This window comes from Polyodon spathula, chromosome 1, assembly GCF_017654505.1.
Source record: "Polyodon spathula isolate WHYD16114869_AA chromosome 1, ASM1765450v1, whole genome shotgun sequence".
Lineage (NCBI taxonomy): Eukaryota > Metazoa > Chordata > Actinopteri > Acipenseriformes > Polyodontidae > Polyodon > Polyodon spathula.
The window spans coordinates 35,657,689-35,670,833 of NC_054534.1; the positions used below are offsets into that span (position 1 = coordinate 35,657,689).

Below are 13,145 nucleotides of genomic sequence, written 5' to 3' on the forward strand. Positions count from 1 at the left end.
GGCCTGAGAAAGCAACACACATTGCCATTAGACTTATTTTAAATCACCCTTTACCCTTGTGCATTCTTAATGACCATCATGTTTGGTTAACCAGAATTAATTATCAAAACACAACACAGGGAAACCATAGCTGTCTTTTTAAAGCACAAAGTTTAAGTTCAAAAACTGTAAAGTAAGTCAATAAGCAAGCAAAGGCTAATGAGAGGGGCAGGCAGTCTGCAGAACAATTTCACCTGTTATGTATTATATGATACATCTCTGATATGAGCAGGCTTGCTGTCAAGTAAAAGCTCTCTAGTGCACCAGCAGAAACTCATATTTCTTTCACTGGTTAGTCTGACAGCCCACACCCCTGACAATATTGTAGCTGCACACAACTAAGCAACAAAGTAAACACAGCAAACCTAATTAAAACAATACTGGCATGTTTGTTTTTTAAAAACAAATTCAGACTTTAATCCCCATAATATAAATCATCCGTTTAAGTACCAAGCATTTGGCCACCCATCAGATTTCCCTGATGTAATTAGAATCCAGATCATCAAGATTCCCCACCCACCCCTCGCAATTTACTCAGATCTGTCAGCCAGGTATTAGTTTTTCATGATGCACTAAGCAGTTGGTGCAACGCAATGATACTAGTTATTTGACCCCTGCTGTATGACATGTCTGTATGACTGGCAGCTTGTTTCTATGTATGTCAGGAGGAGGTTATACAATAACCAGTGAGGGCCACAGACTCAAATTTCATGGAGAAGTGTTCTTAGGTGAAATAAGGAAAGAAAATAATCTTTAGAATGAATGGCTTTCAACAGTGTAACATGTTTTCCTTGTTCATTCAGATTTACTCAATCCCGTGTTTTAAAAGGGATTTATTGATTGATTTATTTATTTTAACAGGGATTTTAAACAAATTCGGCAGCGCTCAGACACTTCCTCTATTACATTAGTTTGAATAATCAATGTGCATGGATTAAGAACTATAACAGTTTACCGTAATCCAACAATAGTCCCATAAAAGAACATATTAATAAATATAATACTGGTGCATTAAAATTAATTCTACCATTATCTTAAATATATTTGGAGGATTACCATTTAGAATGAGATGATTTTTTTTTTTTTTTGTGTGTGTGTCTGTTGTTTATTACAGTAATCAGTTGCGTATCTGACTGTGGTGTGACCAGAGTCAGGGCGGATATGTAAAAAGTCAGATAAATGAATCCCGTTTTAAATACCATTATACACAGCTGCAGCAATTACAATATTCACACAATTATTGTTTTGAGAGTCAGCTTTTATTAGGAAGCTCTCCTAAATCCCTTGTTTAGAAAGATAAAGGGTATTAATGATTGTGACAGAGTAGCCGTCTGCAGTGTGGGTGCGTGCATTCGCTCCTTAGGCAGGAGATCAAGACGGATGTTGACATTGATATGCCCCAAAGGCGAACAGGATTTATTTACTTATCAGCACACTGAACAGCTCACGTGACACAATGGTATTGCATGGAGTACATACAAACACAGCGTACGGAAACTAATAATAAACTAACGTTGCTGTAGAGCTTGACCATGGCGGATAAACGGTTAGTGCGGATATGTGACGGGTGGATACACGACGGATTACTTTATATTAAAAAAAATGGAAAAAGAACAGCACTGAAGTATTGACGATTAAGTATATGAGAGTAAATATTATGAACTCAGAAGAGTATACAATACAACTCTGCATGTTTACAAGTGGATTCTGAATATTTTGGTTCAATGTTTTATACATGTCATGTCAGGGTTATGTTTAACATCCATCCCACAGCTACCTAATTCAGTGAGGTGTCTGCAAGAGAGAGCCTCCTTTTTATAAATTGAAACAGGTGGAAGCATGATGGTTTGTACCTAGTTCAGTATAACCCTATTTCCTATTTTATTATACTAATTTAGGACTTTTGTAAGTATTCCCAACCTCTTTTTAACATACTTACATTTATTTTTTAAACTGTAAAGCATTGCATTTCATCTTGTTAAACACCTGCTTGAAAAATGTCACTATTTAAATACATCTTCCCAATTGTTAAAGCAGTAAGGAACTTCCAGTAACCAGACAGAAAACACACAACAGGTTTGCCAAAATAAAACATCTAAAGGATGGCGACTATAGAATACTAGTTAGTTCAGCATACCCTTATAAAAGTTTACCACGGTAATTTTGCCCTTATCCCATGCTTTTCCTATAGTTATACTATGTATTTACCACAGTTTACCAGGGTTCTCCTTTTTTTTTTAATATGCTTTACCATACCTCTGTTTTACAATGCATACCTATGCTTCACCATGCTGTGACTGCACTTCATTACACTTTGCTATGCTTTTACTACGGTAAACTTTTATAAGGATACATTCAGTTCTGAAGAAGAAATCACTGTTTACATTGAACAGCCTACACGACTAAATATGTATATCCGTTTCAAAATAATCTTGTAATTCACATTCATATTCATAGACACAACACTAATAATTACATGTATATATTCAGCATATTACAAAATCATCAATTGTACATGCAATGTTAGGCTGTACTTATGTGCACAGAGTGTTAACTGCAGCCCATAGAGACCATATTAAGCCCTTAGGTCCCACAGTGTGGTGCAGCTCCCCTATCTGAAACAGCATGAAACTCTGCACTGCATCAATCAGGAGCTAATAAAGTTACACTGACAGACAAGACCATTTCTTTCACAATGATGAAATTAAACCAGGTTGACATAAAACAGAAACGTATTAATACAGTTATCTTGCTTGTTATTGGAAAACAGTCCCATACCTATTACACCAAGGTTTTTCTTTTTTTTTTTTTTCTTGGGAGGGGGGTTAGGGGAAAAAGTGATTGTAGTAACTGGTCTACTTTTGCATTTTAACATAAGTACTCCTTAGGTTTTTTTTTTTAATTCTATATTTATTAGAATGTGGCAGCTCTTCAGTAGGCTATAAGCTGGTGTACTAACGTAGTACCATGTTGTAGCTTACCCAATTCATCTTTTTTAATACTAGCATTTTAACCCAAATCACTGTTTCTGTAACATATTTCATGTTTTCATAGCCTTCTTGAGTCTCAGACTACCCCCTTGCAATTACCAGTTTTTATACAGTACAACGTTTGTTATAGTTAGAGCACCTGTCTTTAGGTGACTGCAGTTTTTAACTTGAACATCGTCACTGTAATTAAAATGAAACTGGCTATTAAAACCACCTGCCTCTCCTGAGCCACATTTGTAACTTGTATAGGATTTAGTATAAAATCAATTTTACACTGGACCTTTGTTGACAATATTAGAACTAAAGTTAAATGAGTGCCTCTAACATACACCACAAGTCTTTGCAAAATTAGAATTTCCTTGTACTTTGGGCATTTCTGCGAGAAAGAAACAGATCAGAAACCATGCTTGATTTCATAAAAAAACTATGAAATAAATATACATAATATTGAGGAAAAAAAAAACAACATTCTGAATAGTTAACAATATTACTGTGGGTTAAACTTTTGTATTGTCTGTTATGCTTGTGAAACTGCAATATGTCTCAAAAAAAAAAAAAAAGTCTTTCTAGGTCTGTTTTGAACAAGTAAGGGATTTTTTTCATAAGCATGTTATTATTTACTACCACTATTTCATGCATTTATTTATTGAGCACTGTAAAACTTATGTAAGAAACTGGTTTTTATCAGTTCTGTCAGAACCTAAAAGTATTTATATTATAATTCATCTGGAGCATTTTTTTCTAATCTGGCTATTTTAAATGATAAAAAAACACAGTTGAAAATGTTTAATTTGTAATTGATGAACACAATTTATTTCTAGTTCCTAAGGTTGAGGTCTGAGGCTACTGTGAACAGGAAGAACAATATTGTTTAACACTGTATGTGAAAGAGTGCACCACCAGAAGGATGAAATTACCAGGGTTAGTGATGGAACGTTCCAAACACAGTGCTGTTCGACTGTGAATGTATTTTACCCATTCATTTTGTCTCCAAATTGATACAAGGGTAGAAAGACACATTTCGGCAATTTTACTAATGCAGTGTTATTTGTAAAATCGTCTGACTTTTCTATTTCAATTAATGTTTCATAAATCAAATGTAAAATTTCAACTCAAATGTAAAATTTTACCGCTTGTTCCATTAACAATTTAATATTGGTGGGCTGTGTGGTTAGGTACAAAGCTAGCGTTTCTGCAAAATAATAGAACCAGCTGTTGGATACAGTTGCACTTTGTTGAAATCTGTTCAAACCACAAATAATTGGAAACGGCAATGATAACTAGTTAATGTTTCAAGGATATCTTGATTCATGTTGTTCCGATTCTTAAAGAAGTACTGTAGTTTGAAAAAAAAAAAACCTTTTCAACTCCTTCCCACACAGTTAATGCCCAAATGATAGCATGAGATGTACTACTTTGTGGACACACTGGTTAAATACAAGATCTGGAATTAAATTCAACTTTTCCGGGACACTTTGGCGACTTTCCTTAGAGATAGGGCACACAGATGTTCCAGTCAAGTCTTTGAACATTTAGTTGTTTCGCCAATTGGCCGAGCCAACATATAATTTTTTTATTTTTTTTTTCTGTGGAATCCTACCACTTCTTTTCTTGTTTTGATGATCAAATGTAGTACAATGGGCTGATCTGGCATTAATTTCGAACATTCTCTCTTTAAATAATACTGCTAATTGGTTGCATCTAAGTTTGTCCTACAGTACATGCAGCCTAAATGTATAGAGTGATTCACGCTAGCTCACACCACAACCATGCTGCTTTGCTACAGCTTTCGCTGCCTTCATGTGACACTCTTATTGTGGTCAATGAGAAAACTGCAGAATTACAGACAGCGATATGTGTTGAATGGATGTAAACACAGATCACAAGAACGGATGGCTATCCGGAGAGGAAAGAGTTGTTCAACAACAGCGGTCATTTTGATTTCATTATGTACACAATACATTCCCCCCCCCCCCCCATAGGTTTCTTTTTATCTGATTTTGTTTCAATATACAGTATTATTGGTTTGCAATGGTTATAATTAATATCAATCTTGGTAGAATAGACATATACTGTATATATTACTTCCTTTTCTTTCTTAAGTTCTGTCATTTTCCAATATTATATTAACAGTACTTCCTACAATCCATAGGCACCGACTTATTTTTGCCAGTGGGTACTTTGTGAAATGTGTGATGTGTGTGTCTTGGGTAGTGGTTTGTGGAGTTAGGGATATACAACCTCTAATTTAAATTATGAAATAAGAAGTACTCACCAACACATGGTATTAATTAATGTCCCATTTTTTTGCAGGTTGTCCCTGTTGAATTCCAGACAGTGGAGATACATCAACTGGATTACCCGACCTCAACCACCATGTTGGTGACTGCAGTTCTTTTGGTAGTGGGCACCTAGTTACATTTGTACATCTTTTTCCCCCTTATGCATAATGCACATATGTGCATCGCTTACGCAATATGTCAAATGTCTACACAGTTTACATGTAATAGCATTTTAAAGGTTTGTGTACTTATGACGAACGCTATGTGTATAATAAGGACATTAAAATGTTTTTTTGTTTTTGTTTTTTTTAATTATCAGAGTAAAACTTTCATGATACAACTTTTTTCCTTAACTGGTGCAGCCCCCCATTTATTTGCGAGAAAGCGGAAGGTGTAAATGGGCACCAGAGTGCCCATCACATGCAAATCAATCTAATGCTCAAACTAATGAAAAATACATGCTACATCTCAAATGACACATCTGGGGTTATTTGTTGATGAATTCCATTTTTATTTAATTCAACTTACTTAAGGAATGTTTTTTGGGAATAGGGCTTACTACATTACTATGTATAGTAATATGCACATGCAGGTTTTCAGTTGTATTTAATTATTGTTCTTATTTTCTGGCACACATTACAGCATGGATTATTGTAGATTAATATCTGCATGTTATTCTATTAGGAAATTGGTTGCTGATTGCACCTTCTTGGACACTTAAATCTGGCAAAAAAAGGCTTTAAGAACTGATATTACACCAAGATAAATGAACAGCAAGTCTATCGATAACCAATTAACACTGCAGGCATCACTTAATGTTAAAAAGTTCCTTGACAAGCCTTGTCTATTGATCTGACCAAACTTGATTGCTGCTTCTGAAAATACTTCACTTTCAAAGAGTCCTTTATTAACAGGTGCTATAAAAGAGAATAAAGCCCCTTCCCCCTCCCCCCTCCTGGTAATGCCAGATGTTTGCAGCTGTCTAACAGCAGATATCCTTCAGAAGCTGTCTCTGCAGACTGCTTTGTAGAGGCTTCAGTAATTGTGTGCTTGCAGGGCCGGGACAGCTGGATCAATGTGGGGAGGCTTACAGTGTTGGGGATGAAAAGACAGAATAAAATGTAGTAGTAGTGGATGAAAAGATGAAAATGAAATGTACAGTAGCAGCCCACTTTATATAAGACAAATCTGTAATGAGAGTACCGAGTGCAGAGCAGCATGGATATCAGAACTGCTACACAAATTGTCTCTGAAGCAGTGGTGATCACTGAACACTTCCTAACTGAATGCCGGCCCAAAGGCTAATCAAGTACAAATCTGTGTAGGATAGATTGCTCTTGATCTTTTTTTGTGTTTGTAAAAGGTTGGCCTGGAAATGGGCTGCAATAATTACTCCACACGAAAAAAAAAATTCAAGAAACTACTGTAAAAATCATTTTATAGGGTTGCACCGGTGTAAAAGTTGCTCCCCCTTTTTTGAGACTTCAAGTTTAGTATTGTATTAAAATAGCTTTTTTATTTATTTATTTATTTTTTTACAATAGATTTGTTTATGTACTGTATTCCCTGTCTGTTTGCATGCTGTGAGTTTTTTTAATTACAGTGCACATCTTAACCTAGGCTATACTGTATAAGGGGCAGATATTTTATTTGGGCTTCATCGGCTGTTTTGATTCGATCACCAATAATACTCCCACCAATCAGAGGGGTGCATAGAGTGCTCTTAGCGATCCTGCCCTTTGTCAGAATGGTATAGAGAACACATTAAAGAAGCGCTGGACAAGATAAATAATGTGTCAGATATAAAGTGGATATGAGAATGGCAGTGATGAAGCCAATTTGCTTAAAAACATTAAAAGCAAACTGGACATTTCCATCAATGTATTTAAAAAAATGCTAATGTTAGGGTTAGGGTTAGTGTTAGGGATGATGCAATCAGAAACCCAGAGGGTCTGTAAACTGCCTGTAGTAGGACTGCTCTTTTTTATGTTAAGTATTTGTGTGTTGTGTTTTTGTTTTTGTTTTTTTAATTAAGAGACAAAATTGTTTATTTCAGACTTGTTGAAAGTCTGTAACATAATGGTTGATTGTCGATACGACTATTAGTGCAGGCAATGTGCACATATCCCAAAGTCCATAAAACGTTAAAATGTTTTGTGCCGTATAAAACTGAGCTGATTTTGCCAGTGCTTGCTAGTCTATTAGCCAGTTTGAAATGATTCTGAAGCATATAAAAGCATTTTCGTTTAGGCTTTATTGTTAAAGATTTCATACGTGGTAATACTGCCCTATTACTGCATGGACTGTGATTGTTCCACTGTGTTATAAAAGTGAGAGAGACAGCAATAAGTTACTAATAAACTTATTAAGTTAATAATAAGTTACAGTAATAAGTTTACTGGTTCTTGAAATTAAGGGCCCTATAAGAACAATAAATACTGTAACTGATTAGAAGACCACCTTTTCTGTTTTCCAATTTCCTGCAGTTGCATTTTAGATGATATAACAAGTTACTGTAAATCAGACACTGTTTTAGCAGACATATTTAAGTAAACATGTATTTAAATGTTTTTGGAATTAAAAGTATGAATGCAAAAATGTGCCTTTTTTTGTGAACGTGGTGTGAAAAAATCCCCCAATGCAGCAAATCTGCCGAATTTAATACCAGCCAAAAATGCCATGTTATACGGTATATATTAACTTAAAACAAATCTTTATGGTGACACCTCCAGACATGTCGAAGTTTGTAGATGGCGTCGAGCATCTGACAGCTGCCTTTTAAGCTTGCATATTTTTTGATGGTCCGCTGCCATGTGGTAATGTATGCTGTTTATCAGTTATCTACGTTATTAAGTGTTGGTCACAATCGGTAAACTGTAATTTGCAGTGTTAAGTTTGCTCGTATTATGATGGATCAGTGGATGTTTGTGTACAAAAAAACAAACAAACAAACAAACTGCAGGGACAAAGATAAGCCACAGGCATGTTGGATATTTTTAGGTTGTTTTACCAGTATATGTACTTACGTGTGCGCGTGTGTGTATGTTGGGAGGGCGTCAAGTACCACAGAAAAGAGGAAGGGGGGGTGCAGCCCAAAAAGTTTGAGAACCATTGCCATAGACAATAGTTCCAGCTGCATTGTATTAATTCAAATTTAGAAGAAAAGTATTAAACAGTGCTGCTTCATCAATTTAAAAAAAAAAAAAAAAAAATCAAAAATAAATAAATAAATAAATAAAAACAGTGCACCATCTAATAACCAGTAAACAAAAAATGTTAGTGTTGCATACGACGCAGTACAATTTTATTAAATTTCCAGCTGTAAAAATACATAAATTTTCCTTTGTAAATCAGAACCATGCACATACTTTACAAGTGTATCGCTGCGCTGCACTGACATGTAGAACAAGTTACAGTATGTTCTGTATTAAAGTCATTCAAAGTACTCCATTCAAACAATGTTTTCTACATCGGGCCATAAACACGTTCCTGCTCTATCAGCTTGTTTTTCTTTCACCGTATTTAAGTTTGTCTTTATTTCGTCTCCAGTCAAGTACTGTTTTTCAGGATGTTGATAGTTAAGTTTGCGTGAGCCATAATAACCATGGCTGTAGTGACACCATTGTGGCACTGGTATAGTATTTTCATATTAGACACACCGACACATACGTCACACCGGCGTGTTAGTCACTCCCCCCTTTTAAGGGCCCCACAAAAATGTCTAGAAAATTGATTTATACAACAGTTTTACAACAATACCTCACACTTATTTACTGCCTCACTAGAAGTTGCATGACAGCTTGAGTCTCTAGTTAAAAGTTTTAGACAGCACAAAGTAAACAAACAAGATTATGCATGCGCACCCATAGTTCTCTAAGGAAGGCCATCCGGGTCAAAAACACGCTGTGCTGCTTTAGAGCAAGTCAGAATCTCATGGGACAGAAAAAAGGCTAGCTCATCATTCTGAAATGCATTGCTTAAACAGCGCCCAACTTGCTGGAAATGTTGTGTAGTGATTTTTATACAGATTTTATATATTGAGTAAATTGGAAGTTTTTTTCCCCTTGATTTTACAATGCCATTTCCATGTTTGTTTTATTTGTTTATAGTGTTTAAAGTTAAATTTCAGTTTTCGTCAGCTACAAAAAGGCACTTCATGAGAATGCGTCTATGGCCACTGTTTACTGCGAAGAAATGGCAACGGAATGAAAAAAAAGTAAAAAATAAATCAAATATATAAACTTAACTAGAATGACTTAAAGAGTAAGTGGCAGGGCTGAAAACAGTGTTCTACATCCCCACGTGCTGCTACAACTGTTTAAATAACATGCGTGGAATTTGTATTTTCATTGTTAACATCCTGAAAACTTTTTACACTTTAAAGTAAATTTCAAAGCTGATTTAAGTCTAAGACCAAACAACGGGTTAAGTTTGTTTTGCAGACTGTCATGACGAGTCTTAAGTTCGATTCACAAAGTGATTTTCTGGGGGTCTTAACAGACCATGTTTCTGTCCTCACATGACACCTCTTCAATATCTCCCGCTCATGAGAAAGCTGCTCGCTGTCTGGTGAAAAAATATTCAGTTTCGCACCTTCACTGGGATTAGAAGGCCAGAAATGACATTATTTAGCAGACACTTGTATCCAAAGCGACTTAGAGATCAGGGGATGAACTATACATCACAACTGCTGCTGCACAGTCATTTACAATAGGACGTCTGTTTTACGTGCGAAATCAGAAGTATAAATCGTAATAGAAAATGTACTGTTGTGCTGTGAACACGGCCCTTGGGATTTGAGATCTGCAATCTAAAAATCACTGCCGGAAAAGTGATAAAAAACATAACAAGTGCTCTGGCTTTTCCATTCCATATTGTTTCATGGCTCATTATTGCTGTGTTACCTGTTTGACAATGTGGGCATTAATCTTTACACTATCAGTGCACTAGAGTGGCTATTTTAGTATACAGTAGTTGGCAGTCTCTTTAAACAGAACCGCATAGGCCTTTTGAGAGAAAGATTTCTGTACAGTGTTTTCCTGTTTCAGCATTTTTTTTTCATTTGTCTAAAGTTGTTTTTTTTTGTATAAATCTTACTATTTTAGTGTTAAAAAGGTCCATAACGTTAATGTTATTCACATTCTTTTAATGCTGTGCTTTTACACAAAATACTGCAAAATAATTAAATTAAAAATTGATATGACAAGTTTTATCTGGTTTACTTTACTCACTTGCAATTTGGTAGATAAATATAAGACCAAAACAGAGGAAAAACCCTCAAATCGGAGAAAGACGTTTAGGGTGCTGGGCCTTTTCTTTTCACATGAGCCCTCTCCAAAACTCAAGTGTATGCTAATAACCCTGCCCCTATAGTAGATGCCAGTTCCTAATAAAAAGTAACTGCTACTAACTAAAATACATTATTAATGCAAAGTCAGTGCTGAACATGTGATGAAAAGCAGTCTTCAAACAGATTCCATGAGAAAGCATTCGCCACAGGTGTTTTCAATTACTTTATTATTCTGGTGTGCCAGTGCTCTACCAGCACAACCATAACATCATGATACTACAGTACTAATTACGTAGAAAAAAGGGTTTCTTTGCGGCTATATATAACTTGCGTACATCGGTCAATGGATTAAATGCAACATTGACTTGTTTTGAAACACAGGTGCTTTATCAAAATGGCAACTGCACTAAAGCCTTGATATGTAGCCTGTGTTTGGGGAAAAAACACAGAAACAGCAAAAGAGCTTGTCATATCAATTTTTAATTTAATTATTTTGCAGTATTTTGTGTAAAAGCACAGTGTTAAAAGAATGTGAATAACATTAACATTATGGACCTTTTTAACACTAAAAGATGGAGGTTGTTTTATTGTACAACAGCTATGGGAGTGCACACAAAGGAGATATTTTAAGAGAGGCTACATGTCCAGTAATTTAAGCTTGTTCCATGTTCCCGTGTTCTTCTGGCACAGCATTCACTTTTTTTTTTTTTTTTTTTTTTTTAATAAAATTGTCTAAAATGTTCAATCCATTTATACAGTCTAAAGGGGTCGGTACTGAAAACAGACAGGGATCTATGTAATTTATCTTAAAAATGGTGCTGGATCTAAATACAGTGCTACCATTGTTTACATTATTTAAATAAGACCCTTCCTGGCGTTTAGATATTTTACGGGAAAAACAAAAAAACAAAACATTGAATAGATGCACATGCAATCTTACTGTAGATTTTTAAGTTTTCTATGTAAATCAGAAACAGGAAAATGTCCACACATCTTGACAGTTCAGTCCCACCATATACAAAAACCTCTCATAAATACAGACTTACAAACCTAAACCAGACTTTTGCTTAGAATTAGAATTGTGTTCAGTTCTGGTCACCTCGCTATAAAAAAGATATTGCTGCTCTAGAAAGAGTGCAAAGAAGAGCGACCAGAATTATTCCGGGCTTAAAAGGCATGTCATATGCAGACAGGCTAAAAGAATTGAATCTGTTCAGTCTTGAACAAAGAAGACTACGTGGCGACCTAATTCAAGCATTCAAAATTCTAAAAGGTATTGACAGTGTCGACCCAAGGGACTTTTTCAGCCTGAAAAAAGAAACAAGGACCAGGGGTCACAAATGGAGTTTAGAAAAAGGGGCATTCAGAACAGAAAATAGGAGACACTTTTTTACACAGAGAATTGTGAGGGTCTGGAATCAACTCCCCAGTAATGTTGTTGAAGCTGACACCCTGGGATCCTTCAAGAAGCTGCTTGATGAGATTTTGGGATCAATAAGCTACTAACAACCAAACGAGCAAGATGGGCCGAATGGCCTCCTCTCGTTTGTAAACTTTCTTATGTTCTTATGTTCTTAATAACTAACTTAACACCGATTGGTTTAGATCTAGCATGAGCTCATGTGTCCTATTTCACAGAAAACGAAATTAGTATATTAAAAACTAGAAATTATGTCTCTTGCGGGTACAGTAAATGGACTTCCAAACTAGTAAAAGACTAACAAATAATGACAAGAAGTCACAGCATGACTCCAAATTGTGTAATGGGATATTTCGTAATAGCACACATACTTGAACCCATTTAGTGTATTACTGGAAGTTCAAATTTCTTTGAAGTCCTATTTCTAGAGGAATGCTTGTAGGGATGGGACGGTATAAAATTTGAATGCTACGATAACCGTTTAAAAAAAATACCATGGTAACCTTAACATCACTGTATACATCATGCAAGTTAAAATAAAGGCTTAAATGAAGAAAGACTAATGTAAATCACTTAAATTACTGTAATTCACAAAACTAAAACCAACAAATGACACTTCCTTTCAGAAAGTATCTATACTAAATTTTGTAACCAAAAATCATAAAATGACACGATTTTATTGACCATATAAAAAAAAAATATTTCTGTTAGTCTTAAAAGTTGTTCTACACTGATTGCAACACTACGAGTTACAATATGATCTGTTATAATTCTAGATAATAAAACGTGAGTTTTGTAGTGCACCACGACATCAAACATTTTTATTTAATTTTATATATATATATATATATATATATATATATATATATATATATATATATATATATATATAATATATATATATATACTTTGTTTAGCTGATAGTAAATAGAATTGGGAAATAATCGGTCTTATTGCTTAAAACACAAACATGTACCACAGGTTATTATTTAAGAGCAGAGATGAGTTGTTTATTTTTTCAACCGGATAAATAAAATATGTATAGCAAAAAAATGTGTGTGTGTGCGTGTGTGTATGTGTGTATGTATATATATATATATATATATATATATATATATATATAT

At 34.9% G+C, this 13,145-nt stretch overlaps 1 protein-coding gene across 12 annotated transcripts in view; it reads right to left on the reverse strand.

Annotated features, from left to right (window-relative positions):
* The window catches only part of LOC121318004 (transcription factor 4-like), a 177,770-nt gene that overhangs the window by 121,818 nt on the left and 42,807 nt on the right, over positions 1 to 13,145 (reverse strand). For all 12 annotated transcript variants that reach the window (XM_041254261.1, XM_041254251.1, XM_041254226.1 and 9 more), the window contains one exon: positions 1 to 3. This exon is cut by the window's left edge and continues 59 nt beyond it. In XM_041254261.1, coding sequence (XP_041110195.1) covers positions 1 to 3 — 3 coding nt within the window. The remainder of the gene's footprint in view (positions 4 to 13,145) is intronic.